The 24,525-nt window shown below is 58.0% G+C and overlaps 1 protein-coding gene across 1 annotated transcript in view; it reads left to right on the forward strand.

Moving 5' to 3' along the window:
• Positions 1 to 11,161: 11,161 nt before the first annotated feature.
• The window catches only part of SHISAL1 (shisa like 1), a 44,047-nt gene continuing 30,683 nt past the window's right edge, over positions 11,162 to 24,525 (forward strand). The window contains exons 1-2 of the mRNA XM_034987330.1: positions 11,162 to 11,251; positions 14,607 to 14,820. Coding sequence (XP_034843221.1) covers positions 11,185 to 11,251; positions 14,607 to 14,820 — 281 coding nt within the window. The 5' untranslated portion in view covers positions 11,162 to 11,184. The remainder of the gene's footprint in view (positions 11,252 to 14,606; positions 14,821 to 24,525) is intronic.

Consider the following 24,525-nt stretch of genomic DNA (forward strand, 5'->3'; position numbering starts at 1 on the left):
CCTGGGGTCCACATCGAGTCTCAGCTCTGCCACCGACTAGCTGGTGGCCCAGGATGAGTGATGAGGCTCGTGGAGTTGAGGAGATAAGAAAGTGCCTATTTCCTCACTTGTAAAAATTACAGATAATCTACACCTCTCCTAATCCTGAGAATTAAATAAATACTGCCTGCCCCTCACCCTCGCCAGACTGGGTCGACACTTCTCCTGGGCCCCGCAGCTCCCATTTCCCCTTGACTGCACGGTCACCCTGGGGGCCCCTGTCCCCCTGGGCCATGGCTGGATAAGGGGAACCCAGGCCAGTCTGAAGTTGGTGATAAGCAGAGCACCTGTTCTTCGGGGAATGAGAAAGGGGGTTTATCTCTGGCCCAGATCAGGACAGGCAGGATTCCAGGGATAGAAGGGAGGGAGAGGGAGCTGGCCTCCTTGATGGCTCAGCTCTAAATTCTTTCAACATCCCCGCCCCCATCCACCCAGCTCCCCAGGGTGGCCTGTGTGCACACCTAGCTGGCCAGACAGAGGACCGAGGGGACAGACATAGGGGCCCACCACAGGGTCATAGCTCGCCCCTGTATGAGTGTGGGCCGGCTCCTCCCCCCTGCCTCCCTCCCCTCACCCATTGATTACAGGTCCAAGAATGCACAGAAGGTGCTCAAATGGCTCCCCGCTCCCCACTTGACTTGCTTTGTCCTTCGCTCTGTTTCCCTGTCCCTTCCCCACCCAAGAGTGTAGCACCCCTAGTTTATGGTGGTCCTCATGAATTATGAGAGTGAGCCCATCAGCACTATTCTGTGCCCAGAGTGCTCACCTGGGCCCTGATCGGTGAACCGGGCCTCCCCCCACTTCCTCTCCCCCACCACTCCCATTGCACTGGCCTCATCCCCTAGCTCTGTCCCACCTCTCAGCCTTTGCCCGAGCTGGCTGGCGCACTCTCTCCCCCAGGCCCACCCTCTCCTGGTCTGGGGAAAGCCTGCTTACCTCAGATCTCAGCTTCCCGGGGGCACCCCCGACCCAGACCAGGTCAGGGCCCTCCCATCTGCTCCAATGCCCTGAGTCACTCATGTGGGTGTTTGGTTGGCTTCGTGAGGGTTGGGACAGGTCTGTTCCCACTGCGAGCACCATCTGCTGTCCCTAGCCCAGCGCCCAACTCACACCTCATAGGGAATGAATGAATGAATGAATGAATGAATGAATGAATGAATACATTCACACATGCCTGCTTGGTCCCTCCCAGCACCCCTTCAAGGTGAGTGTGTGATCCCCATTTACAGATGGGAAACTGAGGCTTGGCTCCGGCTTCTGTTCTCCCCCAGGAGGAGGGCTTCCGGGGCCAGGGCCCCCCACACTGAGGGAGGCCGGGAAAGAAATCGAGGCCACCCTCCAGCAGGCCTTCTGTGGGCCTGTCTTTCCTCTTCCTGCCCTGACACTTTCAGTGATTCATTCTTCATGGGATATTTTTGTGTTGCTCCAGTGGGGGAAAAAATGCCTGTGGGATTTCCAGGGGTTGTTTTATCTCCATGGTGCCGCCAAATAATTCGAGGGAACAGACAGAGGCAGAGGGATGTCAGGTTACAGAGTGTCCCTCGGTGGCTTCAGCCAAGCGCTCCCCTCAACTAGGGAGGAAACCGAGGCGGAGTTGGGGGAGCTGCTCGCCCTGTGACCTGGCGTGGCCCCGCAGCGGGGAGAGCAGAACCTCCAGGGGCCGGGATTGCCAGCCGTGCGCCCTTCCCTGGGCCTCAGTGTCCTCACCTGGGATGTGAGGAGAGCGGCAGTGCGGGCCTCCAGCATTTGAGAACGGAACATACAGGAAGGACATGGTTTGTGCAGAACTGGCCCAGGGCCAGGGGTCAAGGAAGGGGACCAGGGAAGCAAGGCGAGGTTAGAACTTGAACCCAGAGCCCAGCTGGCTGGGTGCAGGGGGTCGAAGAGGGGAGAGAGCCCTTTATCAAGGAGAGACTGCAATGTGTTCTGAAGGAGGGATGGGGGGCAGCAGTGGTTTCTAAGTTAGTGGTAACGTGTACTCTGTCCCCGTTACAACACTCTTTCCAACACCCCACACTACAGTTTGCAGAGATCCTTTTGACCGTCCAGGGGCCCCGTGGAGCGGGCATTATCATGCCCACCTGATATGGGTGACTGGGGGGGGACAGGGAGCATAGACGGAAGACTCTGAGCTGTCCCACCTGGGTTCCCTGGCCGCAGAGCTGGGGTTTGGGGTTTCTCGGCTAAGGTGAGTGGCTTCCACTGTGAGGCTGATGCCCAAGGTCACTGTCAATGACAGGAGAAGTCAAGCCCCCCATCTCCGTGGGAAGGGCAGGCATGTTGCACGAAGGCCTCTGCCTGGATCTACCCTGCTTCCTCTGAAAGCTTGCTCTTTGCGATAAGGCAGACCTGGCATCCAGGCCAGTGAGTGTGGACAGAGTTCCTACCCTTTGGGCAGCAAACATCTCGTCAGCACCTACTGTATGCAAAGCAAGGCAGGGGGGGTAAGAGGCCCGGAGGTCCCCTCTGCCCCAGAACCTGGCACCAGGCAGGGAAGCGATTAGCCAGCAGGCAGGGTGGAAGGATATTAGTGCTAACATGAGACACAGACACAGCAGGAAGAGGAATTCACCTGTAGGCATAGTGTTCAAACACACTTCCATTTGCTAAGGGGCACCCAGGAAACTCTCAGGCACCTAAACCACTGGCTTTGGAAACACAGTGGGCAACACCAGATAGGAGCCATTTGTGGAGTCCTTGGTCTATGTGCTGGGTGCTCTGCTAGCATTTCCAGTCCTTTCTGTTTCTTTGTACCCCAGCAAGGAAGGGGGCATGGTTCCCATCTTACAGATGGGAAACCTGAGCCCAGGGAAGTAAGTTGCCTGGAATTCCCAGCTAGTGAGCGGCAGAGCTGGGATCCCAGGTAGGTGGTGTCACCCCCCAACCCACCATGAGCCTGTTTGGAGTCAGACAGACCTGAGTTCAGGTCACGGCCCTGCCACCCTCCAGGTCGAGGCAAACCCCTTAGTCGCCCTAAGTTATGGTTTATTTATCTGAAAAATGGAGCTGACGATGCCTACAGTCATTCACCAATCTGGCAAGTGTTTGTAAAGGGCCCACTATGTGCCAGGCCCCATGCTGCTCACAGTAACAAGCAGCGACCATGTGGTCTCAGCAGGGCCAGCGTCGAGGGTGCGTGATCGGCGCAGTCCCACAGAGCCCGGGCGCTCAGAAGGGCCCAAGCTTGGCTTAATAATGCTCTGCGGTCGCTATCTAGAAATGCCTAATCATTTTTTTTTAACAAAGGCCTGCGTTTTTCATTTTGCGCTGGGCCCTGCAAATTATGTCCCCGGTCCTGGGTCCCAGCCCTCAGCCAACTTACAGTCCAGTGGAAGAGACGAATGTACTCAGAGCCGCCGCTCCAGGTGCATAACCAGAACCTCCATCTGTGTTTGAAGGCAAGGTGAACGAACGGGCAGTGAGCACAGCGGCAGGGCTCAGGGAAGGCCTCTTGGAGGCCCCAGGCCCCGGGGAATTGTCTGGAACTGCCAGGTGCAGGGAAGGGACAGCGGGCTGGGGCAGAGTGCAGGGACGGAGAGATGGCCAGTGTGGCTGCAGGGGGATCCCCCCCCCCCCGCCCCAGCCAGGGAGGAGCCAGGACCCTGGCAGGGTTTTGATCAGGGCCACGGAGCTTGATTTTGAAAGCCAGCTCTCTGGCCTCAAGGTGAGGATGGGTTGGGGGTACAGCAGCAGTGCGGGGGGACCCCGTGGTGCTTGACGGATGCAAGAGAGAGGAGGTGAGGGGCCCCAGAGGGGGCCAGGCTTCCTCCCGGGCTCGCAGGTCTGCATGGAGGTGGGAAGAACAGGGGACCTTGGGGGCCAGCTTGAGGTTCAGTGGGAAGCCGTGGGTGAGGGGGCTGGTGCAGGGGCTGGTGCAGGGGCTCAGTGCACGTGTCGATCTCTGGCCCATGTCTGTCCTCCACGCGTGCGCACCGGCCACCTCACCCTGGCCCCTGGCCGGCACGGGGAGGGAACGCATCCCTCCCCACCTCCCTCCCTGTTCCCTCCCGCAGGCGCGCAGGGGTCAGAAGGACCCACTTTGATCTTCCTTCACACAGGCATCTCGCCTCCCCACATGTTTATTCCCAGACTTCACATTTCAGAGTGAGGTTTCATAACCTTGAAGTGAGCGTTGTCCTGAAAACAAAAGTTCGAAAACTCCGGGTTAGGTCTGCACCGCTAAGGGAGGGCCCCGGGAACTTGGGACTGGGCTGGCAGTTAAAGATCACTGCTGATACCATGTGCGCTCACACACGTGCGCGTGCGTGGGCAGATGTGTACTGGGTGTGGACGCGTGTGTGCCCTTGTGTGCTGCCTGGGGCATGCACGTGCTCATCTGCCGGTGGAGACAGGGCTCAGGAGCAGAGCGTGGGCTTTGAATCCCAGCTCTGCCCCACCCTCCACCTGCATGCTGGGGAGGGCGGGGTATAGCCTCAGGGGTGGGGTGTGGCGAGCAGTGAGCGAGCTCCTGAGTGAAGCCCTACCGGCCCAGGGAGGGTCCCCCAACAGCTGTTAGCTGCTGCCTCCCATCCGTGCCAACACCTGTCTCTTGGGCACCTGCTCGCAAAGGGCCCCGCCCATGTTTCATTACTTCTCCTAACGCGTAGTCCTCATACTACAGCTCCTAGCAGGAAGAAGAACGTCCAAGCGTCCTGACTAATTCATCGCGGAATCAGTTGCTTTGTGACTCTACCCCAGCCTGTAGTCCCATGGGGGCCAGGCCGTGTCCCTCTTGCTTGGGTCTACGTGCCCCCCACCCTGCCCTGCACTGGTTTTGGCCCCCAGGGGAGCTCCGTTAGGTATTCATTGAGTGGGCCTCCGGAAGAGGAACCACTCCCCGGACAGTGGGGTGGGGAGGGTGACCAGGTGGCCTTTGAGCCGGACCTCACAGGTTGGTCTGATTTGGACATAGGAGTTGGGGAGAGGGGGACCCAGGGAGGGCCAGCCTGAGCCGAAGTCCTGATTCCTGTACTCTGCTCTCCAGCCACCGGGCACCCAGGAGGCTGGGGAAGGACCTGTGCTCGCCCTGCCGTAGGGCTGGCCACGGAGCTGCTCCTTCTACCTCTTCTGCCCCTCGTGCACCCCCACAGGGGAGGGGCAAGGTGGGTCATGTTTGGGTGACAGGCATAGCACTAGTCACGTGTCCGTCTTTGTTCTCAACACCAGGAAATTCAGGGCTTGGGGGGCCAGGTCTACCCCTCATTGTCCCTACTCCTGATTTGCTCTCGAGGCTTTGTGCCCTGCCATGATCCTGCCCACTCTGGTGGCGGGTGAATCCCACACAGCCTGGGCCAACCCTAGGGCAGAGGCAGGCCCAGAGTTTCAGGAGCCCACCAGGGGAGTGAGAGAGTCCGGGGGAGAAAAGCTTCCTGAGAGATGGACACCCCAGCTGAAGCTTGAAAGCTGGGTCAAAGCTGCCCAGCTGCAGGAGAGGGGAAAGGTGTCCCAGGCGTGGAGGAATGGCATGTGCCAAGGCCCGGAGGAGAGGGCTGACCCTTGAGGAGCGGAGAGAGTAAGGGGGTAGGAGCGAGGGCCAGACCCCATGGGGCCTCAGGAGTGTGGAGACTTGAACCCGGAGCTGCCAGGACTCCTGAGAAAGTGGGCTGCTGGTCAGACGGGCACTTCAGAAAGCTGGCCCTGGATGGCTCCTGGGGCAGAGACAGCTCAAGGAGCACTCAGCACGGACCCTTTCTGAGCACCCACTGCGCGCCAGCTCTGTTCCAGGCGCTTTGATGATGGTCATTCAATGGTCACAAGGATCCTGTGAATTAGATACAATTTTTATGCCCATTCTAGGTCCAAGGAGACTGGGGAGACTTGTCCAAGGCCACACGGGCTGTGGTTACAAAGGTGGAGCCAGGACTTGGCCCCAGACAGTGTGGTCCGAGCTCAAGGACCGAACCTCCAGGCCATGCTGCCCTTGACCCAGTCCTGGCAGGAGGATGCGCTTGGCCCCGCCCAGGGGAGGGTGTGGTGGTCTGAGAAGGGTTGGGGGGAAGCCCCAGAGACGGTGCGGGATCTCCAGGTGCCGGGCTGGGGCGTCTTGGGCGGCACCCCCTGCACCGAAGCCAGGCCCTACCCCACATCCCTCCCTCGCCTGGGCTGACGAGAAAACAGATCTGTTGTTGTTCCCGGTGGGGTGTAATTCATCAGCTCTGTTTCTCTCCACATGCCCTTCTTCCTCTCCTCTCCAGCCTCGCCAAATTCGGTGTTTAAAAATAATCCTCAAATCTGGGAACAGCAGTCCCCGGCTGACCTGAGGGGTGGACCGCAGAGCTGCGTGCCCGACTCGTGATTCTGGATGCGGCCAGAGCTCAGGGGGAGTCCTACTCATCCAGAATGTTCTCCCAGTTATTGGAGTTTTATTGTTGGCCCTGAGCTACCCTCGTGGGCCATTTACCAATTTTCAAAGAACTAGAACCCAGGACAATAAATCTAATCTGTCTGTGGTAAATGTGCTTTCTCGGCGGCGGCGGGGAGGTGGAAACTCCTGCCGTGCAGAGGTGGTGAGCAGGATCTAGGCCGGGTTGGCCTCCTGCCTGAGCCGCTGAGGAGCTGTTTGACCTTGAGCCTCAGTTTCCTTCTTTACGAGATGGGGTTTGATGACCTGCCTGTGCTGGGTGGCGAGATTCCCTGAGAGTATATAGAGAAAAGTCGGAGTCCAGGACTCGGGTGGGGGTGGGGGTGGGAACGACCTGAGAAAGCCGGCCCTGGGGCAGCCCAGTGGGAGGAAGGGGGCTCCCGTTTCCCGCAGGCGTCACCTGTGGGGGGTCCCAGGTGGCTGTACCTGGCGTGACATGCCCTTTACACCTGAGCTCGTAGTCCCTGAGCACACGTCCCCCTCTGCAGACCCCATGCAGGGCGCGAGGGCATGGCTTTGGCCTTGTGAAGGTTGGTGCTGTCGGTTGCGTGACCCCTGAGGACAGACCAAGGATCACAGCTGCCGCCGGCCACTGAGTTTCCAAAGCCACTCTGACCCCGCCAGGCTGGAGTGGCCGGCTTCTGAGTTTTGCTGTCTCGTGAGCAATGGAGTTTTTGTGGTGGGCTTTGTTCCATCGTAGATTCAGCGTTCAGTTCTGGCGCCTGAGCTGCTCCTCTCCATAGGCCCCCATGCCCCCCCTGCCGCCGAGTCCCTGTACCCCAACCTTTGTCCAGCAAACAGGGCTGTGGCTTCTGCTGCCCCCAACCCCTGCCGTGGAGTCACGCCCAGGCAGCCCCGGGTGAGGGTGGGGAGCACAGCCAAGCCGTGGAGTCTGAGCAGACCAGTCCCAGATGGGGACAAATGCGGCCGTCATGTGTCCTGCTCCCACACATCTGCAGTATGCTGGCCCCTGAGGCCTTCAGTCCCCCCAGACAGGCCTGAGGGCCCGAGGCCGGAGTTGGCCAGGCTGGGGTTCTCACCCGGTCTGTGGGACTCTGGAGCCCAAGCTCCATGGCCATGGCCCCCAGCTGGCCAGGCCCCGGCCCAGGACCCTCATGGCCTAACAGAGGAGGGCCTGGGGACCACTCACGTAAGCGAGAGCTTGGTGGGCCTCCAGCCTGGCATACCCCCTCCTCCCCGCCCCTAGACCCCAGCCCAGACCCTGTTCCAGACGGGGGGTTAACGAGTGGATATTGGGAGAATGCGTGAATGAGTAAATGAATGAACACATGAATGAAAGAAGAGATGGAACATGACATGTCTCATGGAGGGACAGACTTCTCCCAGCTGACGGGATCGAGGCAGGCCTCCTGGAGCTGCTTCTAAGGTGGTGCAGGATTTGGACTCACAGGAGAAAGAGGAGGACACCCGGGTGTGAGTGACAGCCCCCCACTATAAGGAGGGCTTTGTAGGGGCTGGAGCAGCAGAGGGAGTGCTGGGTCCAAGGCAGAGGTGCAACCCCCCACCCTGTATTCATTCAACAAACCCACTGGCCCTCGGACTTGAGCCTGGCTCCCAAAGTGGGGAAGCCCCATCCTACAGGAGCCAGAGGGCCCGCAGTCCGCAGACCTGTATCAGCCCTCAGTGGGCCTTGGCTTGCTCACCTACAGAGTGGAGGCTCGGAGGGGACCATCTCGGAGGACCTGTCACTCCCCACCCCTCCACCCCCCGCCCTGTGTTTTCCAGGGTGGATCCTTGGGTTTCCTCAGTGCAAATCCTGGCTAAGCACTTTGAAATGCTTTAATCTCCTTCATCCTCCCAGGAGGGCCCTGAGGGAGGCTGGGAGGAGGCCCAGGCTCAGAACAATTAAGCAGTTTATAGCCAGTGGGGCTTCGATGGGTCCAGGGAGGCCTGTAGGAGAGATAGGAGGGCTCTTCCCCAGGGGCTGCCCTGACGTCAGCTTGCATAAGCACCGAATGAAGGCATTTCGGCTCCATCTTACACTCACGCCGTCCCCCCTCTTACCCTGGGTCACGCTTCAGACGAACAGCACATGGCATCCTAGGTCCACCCACGGGGCCCGGCCATCCACCCCCTGCGTTTGGCCTGGAGTCCAGTCCTGTCTCCTCCCTCGGAAGTCTCAGGCCTCCGGGTTACCCAGGGTGGCTCCCTGCTCTGCCTGCCACCACTCAGGAGGACTAGGGCCTCCTGGGACCCCAGCTGGCGCCCCTGTGCCCTCCCTGACCGAGCTGTGAGCTCCCGAGGGTAAGGACAGGCTGGCTGGGCCCAGAGCAGGTGCCCCAGGACAGCCTGGGCAGTCAGAAGGCCATTCCTGTGGACTGTGCCATGCCCTTCCCAGTGCCCTCTTCCAGAACTATATTTTCTGGCAGCAAATCTCTGCAGTGTGTCCTCTGCTCTCAGACCTTCCCCTGGGAGGGGGAGGCCTTCACCAAATAAGGGGACAGGACTGGAGGGGTCAAGGAAGCCCCCAAAACCTGCTCTGCCTTTGGGGGGACACCCTGCTGGGAGGGCGCACAGGTCTTCACCAGGGGTGAGTGGTGGTGAGGGGGCTGTCCAGGCTCCAGCTCCCAGGTGAGCCGAGAGCACCCCTCACACCTCCGTGTCCATCCCAACCCGTCCTGGGGCAGTCCCCACGGGAGCGTGTGTGGTGGTGTCCTGGGGCCGCCGGAATAAAATACCACACAACCCAAGTGTGTGCTTTCATAGTCTGGAGGCCAGAGTCCAGGATCAAGGTGTGGGCAGGGCTGGATCCTTCTGGGAGCTGCCAGGGAGTCTGCCCAGGCTCTCCCCCAGCTTCTGGAGGTTTGCTGGAGATCTTTGGGGTTCGCTGGCTTAGAGGCATCACCCCAACCTCTGCTTCTGTCTTCACATGGTCTCCTCTCTGTGCGTGTCTCCGTGTCCAAATTTCCCCTTCTTATAAGGCCCCAATCGTGTTGGATTGGGGCCGATCGGACTCTAGCGTGACCTACATCTCCAATGACCCTATTTCGAAATAAGGTCCCATTCTGAGGTACGGGGGGTTTAGAACTGCAACAGAGGATTTGGGTAGACACAATTCATACACCATGATGAGGTGCCATGAGGGAAGAGGATGAGCCTGGCACATATTAGGGGCTCAGCGAATTAATCCCCATCCCGAGTGTCTACACTTCTTACAGCCATAGGCAGCTTACAGCCCGCTGGGACTCGGGTTGGGCCACTGAGTTTACACAGAGCACACGTAGGCCTTCTCCTGTCCCCAGCCTCCATTCCCACACCCCTGCAGGGAGGGGGTGGTGATGGTGACGTACCCTCAGGTTTGTCCCGGGGCTTCAACAACCTGATGTGAAGTGGTCACCGAGGGCCAAGGTCCTGCCTCAGGTGGCCTCCTGCTCCCCCCCTGCCAGCGTCCCCCACTGGCCTCCCGGCTGCTCCTGCCTCAGGACCTTTGCACCTGCTGCTCCCCAGTCTGCAGCACTGTTCCTCCCAATAGCCATGCCACTCACTCCTGCCTCACTCAGGTCTGCCCGTGGTCACCTCCGCCCGAGGCCTTCTCCCACCACCCTGTCTAAAGGAGCCCCCCGGCACCGCTATATACCGCCCCCCCCCCCACACACATCTGGCTTTATTCCTCCTCATAGCTTTGTTTATTGTGGTAAAACACACATAACATAAAATTGACGTTTTAACCATTTTTAGTGCAGTTCAGTGGCATTCCGTCCACCCAGCCATCACCACCATCCGTCTCCAGGACTCCCTCCATCCTCCCAAACTGAAACTCCGTCCCCATGGAACACGAACTCCCATCTGTCCCCAGCCCCCGGTGCCCACCATCCTCCTCGCCGTCTCTGGGAACGTGACGACCCTGGGGAGCTCATGGGCGTGGAATCACACAGGGGTTGTCCTTTTGTGTCGGGCTCATGTCACTGAGCACCACATCCTCAGGGTTCGTCCGTGTCGTGGCATGTGTCAACACCCCCTTCCCTTTTGAGGCTGAATCCTATTCCGCCGTGCGAATCGGCCACCTTTTGTTTCCACACATACCGTCCACGGACACTAGGGTTGTTTCCACCTTTTGCTGCTGCGAACATGGGTGTGCAAGCGTCTGTCTGCACCCCTGCTTTCAGTTCTTTAGGGTATATCCCCAGGAGCCTCGTAGCATTTCAAATATTCATCTGCTTGTCTGTGCGCCGTCAGCCTCCCTCCCTGGAGTGCCAGCGGGGCAGGGACAGATTCCGCTTAGTGGTACTTGGCGTCTGTTTTGTCCACTGCTGTGTCCCTAATGCGTGGAAGGTGCCCGGCTCCGTGCAGACTGGTGGAGGGGTTAATGGAAGTCACTGCGAGTGGCACAGCAGGGAGACCTGCGTCCCGCAAGCCCCCCGGGGGTGCGTGAGCTCCTGTCCAATCACCCCACCGCCCACCCCCACGTGAAGTGGCCGCTCTGGGCCCCGCACGCCGGGCGCCGGCCCCCCGGCCTCAGCCCGCCGGTTGTTTCCACCACCTGAGCCATCGGTCCTCCTTTGATTAAGTCTCATTTTGCCGTGAAAGGAAAAGGAGGTGACAGTTGACTGGTGGGGGGAGGTCATTCATTCCAGAAAGGAAATTGGATGGCAGCGTTTCCATCATCGGCGGCCCAGCCCCTGCTCCCAGCAAACACGCTTCCCCGCCCGTCCCCCGCTGTGGGCAGCAAAGCCAGTGTCTGCACCCGCAGGCAAGGCAGCCCACACCCAGCCTCTGCCGGATCTCGTTAAACAGGCAGCTCCCGACGGATCGATGCCAGCCAAATGATGACCAGTTGTGGCCAGCAGTCCTTGAACGTGCTCACCGTCCTCTCGTTGCTGATTTCTGCAGGTAGAACCTCCGTGGGTATCCAGCGGGGCGGGGAGCGGGGGTGCAGGGGTCCCTTCCCGGGCTCAGCACTAGCCCAGTGGGGGTCCCGGGCACCGGCGGGGGGGTGCCCCTAGTCCCCCGGCATCCCCCTGGTGAGGAGCTGACGTTCGGTGCTGTTCAGTGAGAACCTACTGTGTGCTGTGCCCCACGTGCCTATGGCAGGAGCCACACTGAATGTCCTCCTGGGCGCAGTGGAGTTAATGGTGGCTGCCAGCCTGGGAAAAGCCTTCCCATGAGTTCTCTACCTGCGCCTGAAAGTCAAGTCCAAAATGTCGTGGTCATCCCATTGTATGGATGGGGAAACCGAGTCTTAGAGCAGAACTGGCTAGCAGGAGGCAACACAGCTAGTGCAGGGGCTGGGGTCCTTATCCACCGGCCAGCACCCGACCACCTCCTAGGCACCCCTAATACAGCAGATGGGCTCTCACACTCCTGTCTACAAAGATGGGCATAAAGCAAGTCCTTCGGCTACTCCAAACTAAAGCTGACCTCCTGGAGAAGCCTGCCTTACCTCCCGACAGCAGCGGCGGCTGGCTAAGCCCTGTTCTGAGCAAGGCACCTGCTCTGTGTCTCCCTCGGTCTCTGTCTCCCTGTCTCTCTTGTTCGTGCATCCGTGCACAGGACCTCCTCATGCCCTCTTGCCCCTTTGTTGAGGGCCTGGCTCGGAGGGAGGCCATGAAGGGCCCTGGGGACTGGGGGCTTCAGGACAGCAGAGCCAAAGCCAGGCCAAGGGTCTGGGGGCCGCTGTTTACCAAGTTCCTCCTTGACTCCTTTCCCATGCATTAGCGCATCTGGCCCTCACTGCCTCCTGGGAGAGAGGAGGAGGCCCTCACCCCTTTTACAAGTGAGGAAACAGGGCTCAAAGAAGGACCGTGAGCTGCCCGAGGCCACAGTCACGCGGCTGAGAGATGATGGCGCACTGTGGTTGTCCCTCGGAGCCCAAGAGAGCAGCTCTCTCCTTGGTGTCCCCTCTCCACTTGGACCTGTTCTCCTGGTGACTCAGAACCCGCTGGCCTCCTAACAGAGCATCCCTCTGCCCTTGGCCCCCAGGCACGGGCTGAGAACCACACTGAGCCTGGAAGCCAGCAGGCGCAGCCCTGTATTATCCATTCACTCTCTCACTCATACCTCCCTGCTCGAAGCAAGGCCGAAGCTTTGCTGTTTACAGAACTCTCCTCGGAGCCCCAGCCATCCGGGCTGCCAGGGGTCTCCCACCTGTGGGGGGAAGGAGGCCCAGAGAGGTCGTGATAGCCCAGGTAACCCCGCGTGCTCCACGGTTCTGAGCCCGCTGTCCCGGCTCTGAGCCCGCTGTCCCGGCTCCTAGCTTTAGGCAACTTCAGCTCATTCTTCGTGGGAAGCGGCCGTGGTCTCCTTGTCTTTGCCAAATGGCAACACAGTAGGCACTGACCCCCCCGGGGGGGCCAGGTGATCCAGTGGGACGTCTCCTGTCCCCTGCCTTACCCAGCCTCCCTCCCCACCCCAGCTCTGAGCAGCGGGCTCCCCTGAAGCCCAGCTCAAAGGCCACCTCCCCACTCTGTCCCTTCCCTCCCTGGTTCCTGCCTCAGGTCCTAGCCTCTCGATCCAGCCCCAGGGCCTGAGCTGGTCTTTCTAACTAGCTGCTTGCGTGTCGCTCCCTGCGAGCTGACCCGCAGCAGGGCGTCCTCACCTGTCTGGACAGACACTGGACTTCCTGCCTCTAACCCTCCCATCCAGCCACCGGCACGTCTTTCCTCTGGGCGGGCGGGTCCCAAACCCCAGCCCATCGGCCTCCCCTGCAGGGCTTGCCTCCCACGCCAGCGTCGCTCATTCAGAAGGTCTGCTGAGGGGCCTGAGAAACTGCTTTGTGACATGTCCCCAGAAGATGCAGATGCAGCAGGTCAGGTCCACGCTGTGAGACTCCTGCTCTGAGCCTCAGTTTTCTCCTCTGTACAATGGGAGTACATGAGATCAAATGAGATGGGGCATGCCCCGCCAAGGATGGGGCATCCTTAGAGCCCCTGTGTCTCCACAGGAGGGTCTTCTGTTTCCCGAGGTCAAGGCCGAGCAAGGGGGCCTGGAGGGCTCCCCTGAACCCTGAAACTCTGGGGCCCTCTTCCCAAAGTGCTCACGTCTATCCCCATGAAATAGGGTGCTGTACTTTGGGCACAGGATTTCAGGAGGCCACCCAAGCCAGCCTCAGCACTCCAGCTCGTGAGGCCCGTCTGCCCACCGGCCAGCGCCGCACAGCAGGGACTCCCCTCCGGCAGCCCCAGGCGGGCGCACAGGGAGCCCTGAGGGCTGCTGTCTGGTTACCGCTCCGCAGAGGCAGAGCTTTCAACTAGCTGAGGAGCTTTTGCAAAACCAGAGCCTTTGTGGTTAGAGACATGTATTCAGCCAACGAAGCCCCTTTTCAGTGATACGAATTAGATACAGCGGTCCCTTTTATGAAGATGCTAATTAAGCCAGAGACAGAGGGCTCCAGGTTTTTTTCCATTGTTACATTTGCTTAGGCTTTCGCTCCTATTTATCACCATCGCACGACTGGTAAATACTGTCCTGGGTTTGCAGCAGCCTCTGTGGCTGAATAGGGGCCTCCCTCCTTGAGCCAGGGGAGGGAGGGCCCAAAGCCAGGGCAGCCTTGTGACCCGGAGATGAGGGTGGCCAAGCCAGGCCCCTGGGGACCTCTGGGGCTAGGGCACTGGCTTAGTGGAAACCGTGGTACCGAGGAGATGCTGCTTCCTTCAAGAGGGGGACCCGGTTCCTGTGCCCATGCTGCTCTCCAGCCAGGTGTCCTGGGCTTGGGGGCGGGCCACCCCCAGTCCACACAGTAGCAGAGGTTATTAAAGCCGGTGACAGGAGTGGAGAGGGCTGGATGTCAGACCCAGGCAGGCTTGAGTTGATTCCCTCCACTACCTCTTACCAGCTCAGATCACGGAGCCTCAGTGGGATCCCAGACCCGCTGCGAGGCTGGCCAAGTGGGTTAAATGGGATGTAGTGTATGACGTGCATAGGGCGCTCAGTTAATGTTGTGTCCTAGTTGAGTGCCTGCTGTGTGCAGAGCCCCTGGAGGGGATCCCCATGAGGCTTAAGATGCAGCCCTGCCTGCAAGGAGCCCCCCGTCTAGGGGACACATGGAAGCAGGGCTGGTGTCGAGGGAAGTCTGGGGCGTGACATCAGCCTGGAGCCAGCTTCCTGGACCACAAAGCCTTCCTGGGGAGGGAAGAGGCTAGCAGCACCGTAGAACAGACTGACCGCGCTCCCTGTCCCGGCGCTCGTGGACTCCCGGGGCAGCGGGCTTGGGGAAGCCCCTCACTGAGCCCGGGACTCTGTTTTCCAGTCTTGTCCGCGCATTTCCGGGTCTGTGAGCCGTATACGGACCACAAAGGCCGCTATCACTTTGGCTTCCACTGCCCCCGGCTCTCGGACAACAAAACCTTCATTCTCTGCTGTCACCATAACAACACGGTTTTCAAATACTGCTGCAACGAGACAGAGTTCCAGGCGGTGATGCAGGCGAACCTCACGGCCGGCTCCGAGGGCTACATGCACAAGTGAGTACCGTGCTGGGGCCCCCGTGGCGGCAGGGGGCCACTCAGTCACCCCATCCCTTGGGGCAGCTGCCGGGTAACCAGAGCAGGACAGGTGGGCCTGGAAGGATTCTGGGGAAGTCTTCAGGTGACAGGTTTTCTGGCCTGTCTGTCCTCTGACTTTAGCCTTGTCTTCTGAGAAATGGGCACAATACCCACCTCCCCGGGCTGCTACAGAAGTTAAGTGAAGTCGAGGATGGGGAATGGAAGGTGCATGGACCAGGAATCCACATTCTTTCCTCCGTTATTTATTCGTGCAACAGATATTGATTGGCGGTTCTGACCCAGAGATTAATCCCAGGCAGCCTCTTTCTTTAACGTGATTAAAACATAAGAGACCAAGGCTCTAATGGAAGGGACCAAGAGTGTAAAGAAAGAGAAATTAACCCTGCAGAAAAGCAGTGGGGATATGCTAAGGGAAGGCAAGCAGGATTGAACAACATGCATTTCTCTCATCATGAGTGGAAGAAACTAAGCATCTTTCCACATGTTTGAGAGCCACTTGTATTTCTTTTACTGAGAGCCAGCTGTTTATGTCCTTTGCCATTTTCCCATTGAATTGTTGGCTTTTTTCTTATTTATTTATAGGGACTCTTTATATATGAAAGAAATACAATGAGTTGCAAATATTTTCTCAATGTGTCTTTAAATTTGTGATGCTTTTATCTCATGCTTAATTTTTAGTTTTTATATAATCAAATTGGATCCATTTCTTTTCTTTTATATCTTCTGGGTTTTGTATCAGACTGAGAAAGGTTTTCCCAACTCAGAGGTCATTAAAAACCCACTCATGTTTTCCTTTACTTTTTTTATGTTTTAATTTTTCACCTTCAAATCTTTGATCTGTTAGGAATTTATTTGGATGTAAGTTTTGAGGTAGGAATCCAACTTTATTATTTTTTTTCCAAATGGGTAGCCAGTTGTCCCAATACCATTCACTGAATTGTCCATCTTTCCCCCACTGATGTAAACTGCAAACTTATATATTATAATATACTAGATTTGAGTATCTAGATAGATCGTGATACATTTTCATGGCTTTCATTGTCTATCCATACACTAGTATCTCACTGTGTTACCTCCTGCGGCTTTTTGATATGTTTTAATGCCTTCTTAATCTATTCCCTCAGCTCTTTTGTTATACAAACTTTAGAAGTAGCTTGTGTAGTCTTGCCCCTCCAAGAATCCACTTAGTATTTTTTACTGAGATTGTGTTGAATTCATAGATTAATTCAAAGAGAATGGACTTTTCATGGTACTGAATCCAAGAACACAGTACAGATAATCCCTGACTTATGAGGATTCAACTTATGAATTTTCAACTTTACGATGGTAAGAAAGTGGCATGCATTCAGTAGAATCCATACTTTGAAATTTGATCTCATCCCACGCTAGCAGAATACAGTACAATTATCAAAAAAAACCCAAAACCTTGTTTGTAATGCTGGGCAGTGGTTGTGAGCTGAAGCTCCCAGTCAGCCAGGCAATCATGAGGCTCGACACCCAACATACTTGCAAGCTTTCTGTCCCCATACAACCATTCCGGTTTTCACTTTCAGTACAGTATTTAATAAATTACATGACATAGTCCACAACTTGATAATCAAATAGGCTTTGTGGTAGATGATTTTGCCCCAGTGTAGGCTAATGTGAGTGTTCTGAGCACGTTTAAGGTCAGCTGGGCTACACTGTGATGTTTGGTGGGTTGGGTGTAGTAAATGCAGTGTGTACTTATGATATTTTTAACTTACAATCGGCTTATTGGGACATAGCCACATCACAAGTTGAGGAAGATCTGTTTGTCTTTCCACTTGTTCAAATTTTCTTTCATAGTGTTTTAGAATTATCTTCATAGATATTGTATGCATATCTTTGCAATTGTTCCTACTTATTGCTTTGTACGCTGCTATTATAAATAGGGTCTTTTCTCCCATTACATCTTTCAACTGACTCTCATTTAGATGACAAAACTTAACAGTTTCTATATATGAATTTTATACCCAGCCACCTTACTGAAATTTCTTATCTTTGTTATACTTTTTCTGTTGATAATCTCTTAAGTTTCCCATTATGCTATTTGCAAACAATGATAACTTTATTTGCTTTCCAGTTTTTGTGCCCCATTTCTTTTTCTTGTCCAGTCATGTTGGCTAGTACCTCTAAAACCATCTTTGGAATTATCAAGCGCTCTTCTCTTCTTCCTGATATTAATTGGGCTGCTTCAGATATTTTCCCAATAAGCCCGAGGCTGACTCTTGGGTGGCTCTATTTTTTTCATGGCAAGGAAAAGTCCACTTGGAAGGAGGGTTTGTTGAGTGACTATGGAAGGGAGTGGTGGCACCACTGGGGGGTCTGAGCCCCAATCTGTCTGTCTGATGTTGGGGCTTGAACACTTTGCCACTGTGCCGTGCTCCCTCAGGGGAAATCTCCCTTCCCTTTGGTCAGGCAGGAGATGCAGACTCCTTGAATATCATCCAAATCTCCCTCCTCCCACCAAGGCCGACTCCCCAGCCTTCCTTCCTCAAATGCATGGGTGCTTCCCCTGAATATCTTGCCATCTGCTCAGGCCTTAGAATAATTCTGTGTGTGAAGTCGTTCAGCAAGTCCTGTCCATCACAAGGGCTGGAATCAGGCCTGGAATCTGACCCAAGCCTTCTGTAAGACCATAGACTGACTCCCTGAGTGTGGGGACTGGTGCCAACACTGAGGTTAGGACCCCGGAGTGCTGTCCTTGCCGGCCAAAAGCCAGACGGAAGACAGGCTTGGCAAGGCAAGCAGACTTCTCCAAGGCTCTGGTGACTAGTGTCTGGGATCCTCGTTTTGAAACCCACAGGTTTCTATAATCTGCACATTTCCACAGGATCTCACACAGAATACTCCATCATTTCAGCACCGCGGGGTCTCGTTGCTGTGAGGAAGGGTTCAGCCATACAATAAAGCCATTCCCCTGGGGAGGAATGGAAATATTAAAGAGGTTTAGCTTAGTTCTGATTCTTTAATCTCAGAAAGCACTTACGGAGTGCATGGCACGGGGCCAGCTTGGTGCTCAGCTCCGTCCTTGCCATGTCACTGAGGGCACCTGACGGCCCATCCTGAGCCCACGTCACGTGCGGGGAAGGTGAGGCACGGGGAGGTTGTGTAACTTGCCCAATGGAGGCAGCCCGTCAGTGGGGGAGCCAGGAGCCCCGCCGGGTCTGGAGGCTGCTTTAATAAATCTGGGGCCTCCACCAATGGAGGCAGATCCGAGTGGGGAGGCCCTAGAGTGGGGATCCCCACCATAGCACCACTGACACCTGGGGCTGGATCTCTTCCTGGGCAGGGGGTGGGGGGGCTGCCCTGTGTGTAGCAACCTCTCTCGCCACCACCCACGAGACACTGGGAGCAACCCCACCCCTCCAGCTGGCTGTGACAACCAGCCATGTCTCCTGATGTTGCCAGCTGTGGGGTGCAGGATTGCCCTGCTTGGGATCCACTGCTCTGGAGGGATTCCTCCTTGTTATTCCCCACCTCCCTTCCCACAGATGTGGACAGAGGCCCAGAGAGGCGCTGTGCCTACCCCAGAATAATCGGGCTCTGCTCCTCACCCAGGCTGTACCACACCCATCGTCCTTGCGTTTCATGCAGGGAGGCATGGTGCCGGGTTCCCCTGCATCCAGAAGTTGGGAGCCATGTGGTCCAGAAGAATGAGCATTTCCAGGAAGGTTTCCCTGCGGCCTGAGTATGAAGTGCAAGGGGAAGCATGGGGAGGGGCGCAGGGGCTGGGGACCCATGTGAGCCCAGCCCGTCTAGACGGCCCGGGACAGCAATGCCCCTTCCCGGGCTTCCTGAAGATGCACAGGGTCCGTTGGCGGCCATGGCGCCTGGCACCCGCCCACCTCCCCCACCCTGCCAGTGAATCAGCGAGGGGGCAGGGCTGGTGACAGGGAAAAGAAGAGCGCTTCTGATGACTTATTTATTTGTATTTTTCTGGAGGAACAGAATGGTTTGTTTTGGTTCTCGCTGCCTGGCAGAAAAGGCAGGCAGAGCGAAGGAAGCAGCCTCGCCAGGCCCGCGGCCGCGGCAAGGTGCCACGTCCTGCCATGCGGGCAGAGGCCCTGGGTGTTCGGGAGAGGGTATTGCACACCGTCCCTTGCCGGGTGACCCAGACCCAGAGCCCTGAACCAGCAGGGCCCGTGGTCAGCTCTCCCTGGGGACAGTGGTGTCCTGGGGCGGAGTCGTGTGCGGTGAGTGGGCGTTCCTCCGCCGGGCAGGTGGGCTGCGAGAGGGCGAGAATGGGAGAGGGATTCTAGGAAGGCAGAAAGGTCCTCCCAGGACGGAGTGGATGAATGAGCGTTCTTCCCTTGGCCTCAGGTGAAACCTCTGTCCCCTAAAACTTTCCTTTCCCCAGTGCCTGAGGACCCGAGAGCCCCGGGCCCTGTTCTGCAGGCTTTATAGCCCCATCCAGATGCTTCAGGTTCTGAGTGCAGTCCCTGAGTGTGGTCAGAAGCTTCTGGATGTTCTTGTCCATTGTTCAACCCCATCAGGCCTGTTACACACAAAACCTGCCTACACACTGGCAGTCTTCTGAAGACTGAAGAGGATCTAGAATCACAATGTTTCTTGATCTAATACACTCTGCCAAGCCAGGGGGAGGGAGACAAATGAACATTGGTGAGCACTTACTGTAGTGTGAGGGGCCTCACTAGCCCCTTTGATCCACGGAGAGGTGTTATCTATGGAGAAGGTCCCCTGGCCCCCTTACACCAGGCCTGAGGCTCAGAGAGGGTGGAAAGTTGCCTGTAGTCACACAGCACGCAGGGGGCAGAGCAGGGCTGGGGACAGGTGCGTCAGTCCCCACTGCTCGAGACTCAAAGGCTGATTTTGGGCTCACACTCCGTGTCCTTCTGGGGTCACCTGTGGCTCTGTGCATGGAGCCTTCTGTGACCCAGGCCCATGAAGCGCATCCCATCTGGGGCAGGATATCCCCGTGGCAGAGGGAAAAGGACATGGGTGAAACCACGAGGTGGCTCTTGGACTTCTGCTCAGAAGCAGCCACAATACTTCTGCTCATACTCTATTGGCCAAAGCGCATCACTTGGCCAAGTCTGTTACCAGCAGGGTGGGAAGAGGTGCGGGGACCGACACAGGGAGGGATGGTGAGTATTTTGATAGTCACGGGCTCTGCTTCACTGGCCCAGAGCCCATGCTCCTCCACTACCTGGGATAGGCTGGGTCCTGCCGTGTGGCCTCAGGCATGTCGCCTGGCCTCTCAGGGCCCAGATGGACTGAGCATTCCTGTGCGCCTGACTCATAGGAGCCGGCACTCACCACATCCTTCCCCCTCTCAGCCCCGTGCTATCTCATTAAGGCCCATAAATAACACCACCAAGTCGGGCCATTGTTAGCTCTGTTTTACAGATGAGGAAAGTAAAGCTCGGGGGCGGGAAAGGTGCAGAGCTGGGCTTTGAATTCACGCAGCCCTGACGTCTCGGGCCCAGAATGTCGCCACCAGGGTCACCAGCTTGTCACACCAACCCACAGGCCACCCTGTGAGTGGGCTCAGGGCTCAGATAGCGTAGGTGAGGTCGGCCGAGGGTCCGTGGCCCCCTCCCAGCCAGCGCAGCCCGTGTTCCTCTCTGGCCTGACGGCCTCAGCAGCTCACCTCCTCCGTCCGCAGCGGGAACTCCCTCCTGTCCACATCACCCTCTCCTGCTGACGTACCTGCTCCTGTAACCAGTAGGTATTCGAGGAGACTCCTCCAGCCGAGTTTTTTGTTTATCGCTTGGGAGACACCGGAACAATTCGAATCCGTAAATATCCCGATACACACTGAAAATTTGCTATCTGTGGCTTTGGCTGGCTTCCCATCTTGCCCCATAAAACAGCCTCTGTTTTATCTTTTGCCCTTTACAAAACATATGCATACATACAACAAAAACCCCTGCATCTGGATGGAATTAATTTCCAGATCACATTTTTTAAATTAAATTTAAAAACCCGGAATGCTTCCAGCCGGCCAACCACGGGGAGGGCAGGCCGAGAAAGGCAGGAGAGCTGCCTGGGGATGTGGCCTGGGCTCTCCAGCCAGCTGCCGCCTCCCGTGTGGGCTCCCTTGCAGGGAAGTGGGAGTCGGTGAACGTGGGGTCTCCTGCAGGTGCGCCCCTGCTTTCTCTGAGTGGGGAGAGCAGGGGGAACGGGCCACCACTCCGCATCCCCCCCGAATGCCAGTTGGAACAGGCGGCTGCAGAGGCCCGCGGGCCCAGCAACGCCCACACATGCACGCACGCAAAGCCAGTGACACGCTGAGATGCGGGATGTTCTGGGGGGGTGGGGACTGGACTCCGTCCTCAGGTCCTCAGGTCCTGGTACGGGCTGAACCGGGACAAGTGGGCACGCCACGCAGTTGCGGGAAATCTCTCCCTGGACATCCAGGCGTGACCTTGGGGTTTTCCCAAGATTCAGCACACTCTGGGGTTAGGTGATCTGGGTCCAAATCCCAGTGTGGCCACTTCCCAGCAGGCCAGTGACTTGGCCTCCCTGGCCCTCATTTCCCCATTTGTGCAGGGGGCAGGCTGGCCCGTCCGCTCCCTGCCGGTATCGTTGTGGGGACTGAGAAGCACAGGGTGCCGGCGTGTTCTCTTTGCGAGTAGTGCTCTTCACTGTTAGTGCATATGTAGAGAGGAGGTAAAATCTAGTGAGGAAGCTAATACATCAAGGCCACCATCGTCACCAGCTCACCACGGCATTCCATGCACGTCAGCTTCAGTGACATGAGCAGCCACTCTGCACTGAGTGTCGGGCATGCAAAGATACGTGGGACCCCGGCCCCAGCCTCAGGGAGCTCTGAGCTCGAGGAGCCAACCGTCCTACAAAATAGCCAGGACAACACTGTGTGTTCTGGGAAACCCAGTGACTTTGGGAGCCCGAGGGCGGAGTTCGATCTAACAGAGGACATCAAGGAAGGCTTCCCGGAGGAGGTGATAGCTGAGCTGAGACGTGGGTGCACAGGAGGTAGGGAGTGAGCTCCAGGCAGAGGAGCCACGTCGACCAAGGCCTGGAGGTGACTCGTCTGCTCTGAGGGGGCAGGAGTGAGGCTTCTGAGTTCAGACCCTAGCTCTTCACCTAATGGCTAGGAGATCCCAGATGAGTCTCTTAACTTCTCCGGGCCTCAGTTTCCCATCTATAACACGGGGCCGGTGGTGACAGCAGCGACGTTTCCTTCTGTGTCTGCTCTGGGTGCCAAACGGGCTACCGACATGCACTGCCTGCCGCTCTCCTTACTCTGGGTATTTCTCAGTCCTGCTGGCTCCAGGCCCAGCTGCGGCCTGGCCACCACCCCCGGCTGGCGTCACGGTCCCCCTCTCTGCGGGGCAGCATCTGCACACAGCTGCCCTGCCTCCCCCTTCCCGCTCCCCTCCCTCAGCCCTGAAGCTGCTGCCATGGGAACCACCAGGAAGAGGCCTGATGCTTGCAGCAATGCTGTGGGGGCTCCGGGAGCCTGGAGAGAGGGTGCTGGGGAAAGCAGGAGGGCCGGAGACTGGAGCCAGGCCCGCCTCCTCTGGCCACATGGGCGTCCACCCCAGGACTCGTGCCTCCACCAGCCAGGCCGGGCTGCCAGCCCCTGTTCCCCGACAGAAATTCCACACCCCGATGTAGCCACGCAAAGCTAGCCTCCCCTGGCAGTGAGGCAGCTTGGGGCCTGGCTGTCAGTCATTCACACCTTAGCGTGAACAAGCCCCCGAGACTGCTGCAGGCCTCATGGAGGTGGTGGCTGGAGGTAGGACCCCACAAGGGAAAAGCGGTGGCCCAGATACGGAATTGCATCTTGCCCCTCAAGCAGATCCTGAGCCCTGAGCCCTTACCAGTGCCTGCTCCATGCCAAGTGCTTGGATACCCAGAGACCGCCCACTTGAGGGGCCTCCAAGCACCCAAGCCAAGTCTTCAGGGGCGCGGGGGTGTTTGGCTAAGTAGGGACGGATGGCGTTCCAGAAAAAGCGCACATGTGAGCAAAAGTGAGCAGCCCTGGCCCCAGGCTCGGGGGTCAGAGGGCAAGAGCCCCTGCCTCACTGCTGAGGCCAAGGCTGGGAAGGGGAGAACTGAGACTGAGATGAACTCAGTCATCTCCCGTAGGCCCAGAGACACGTTGGGGCTCTCCCAGGCCACACAGCAAAGCTGGGCCAAGCGGGAACCTGGACCAGGCCCCCTGGCTCTGGGCCTGTGCTCTCCAGCCTCAGGCAGGTCTAGAGGGATCTGCCGTGGGGCCCCAGGACACCAAGGGGCCCTGTCTGGGCAGAAGCTGGTCCGGGGGGGGGGTCCCTCCTCATGAGCAGGGGCAGCGAGGCTGGACGCTGGCTCTCGGCAGTGTGCCTCCTCTCTGCCGCCCGCCTGCACACACCCACCTGCGCACGCACGCCTGCGCACACCTGCCCGAGCACACACGCCCGCGCACACCCGCCAGAGCACACCCGCCTGAGCACACACGGCCATGCACACCTGCCCGAGCACACACGCCCACGCACACACCCTCCTGCGCACACCCACCTGAGCACACCCACCTGAGGACACCCACCTGTGCACACCCACCTGAGGACACCCCCCTGTTCACACCCACCTGAGGACACCCACCTGAAGACACCCGCCTGCGCACACCCACCTGCACACACCCGCCTGAGGACACTCGCCTGCACACACCCACCTGAGCACACCCGCCTGCGCACACCCTCCTGAGCACACCTGCCTGCGCACACCCACCTGAGGATACCCGCCTGCACACACCCTCTGAGCACACCCTCCTGTGCATACTCACCTGAGCACACCTGCCTGAGCACACCCACCTGCACACACCCGCCTGTGCACACCCACCTGCACACACTCACCTGAGCACACCCTCCTGAGCACACCCGCCTGCGCAGATGCCAGCGGCAGGGAGCAGATGGAGGCTGTGTCGGAGTAATTAATAAATCAGTCCCTTTGAACAGCTGCTGTCCCTGGCGGGCACTGTTCGGACCACAACCATCCCAGCTGCACTGACCAGCCCAGGAAACAGCCCTCCCTGGCCACCCAGGGGACACTCAGACCCTGGCCTGGGAGAAGGGGATGGAAGGACCCAGACAGCCCAGTCCTGGGTGGTGGGAGCTCGGTTTGACAGGCACTCAGGACTCTGGGCCAGAGGAGGGGCCCGGCCCAGCCATGCAGGCGGGGCAGTGCGTCTAGAAGGCTTCCTGGGGGAAGCAGTGTTTGAGAGGGGCAGGTGGGAGCCAGGCAGGGAAGGGAGGAGGCAGGGAAAGGGAAAAAGCTGCCCAGGCAGAAGGCACAGGCTGTGCAAAGGCCCGGTGTCCGAGCGAGTGGGGCATGGTTCTTAGTGAAGGGATGGGGTGGCGGGGAGCCAGGCTTCACAAAGGAGCCGTGAGCCCCAGCAGCCTAGAACTCACCCTCACTTCTACTTCTAGAGGATGCAGCAGTCCTCAGCGAGGAAATGCTGGGTGGATGAACAGGAGAAACCATGTCAGGGGACCTGAGAGCCCCAACCACGAGGGGGGAGGGGGCAGAGGGAGGGGACAGTGGAGGTAGGGGCTGGTGGAGCAGCCGGGACCAGTGACTACCCTGTAGGGTGTGGGGAGGGAGACTGAGCCCACCTCTGCTTCCTGGACTTCCGAGAAAGGGCAAGAGGGAGCAGGCTGAAGGGGAGGC

This window comes from Mirounga leonina, unplaced genomic scaffold (assembly GCF_011800145.1).
Source record: "Mirounga leonina isolate KUSES-001 unplaced genomic scaffold, KU_Mleo_1.0 Mir_418, whole genome shotgun sequence".
NCBI lineage: Eukaryota > Metazoa > Chordata > Mammalia > Carnivora > Phocidae > Mirounga > Mirounga leonina.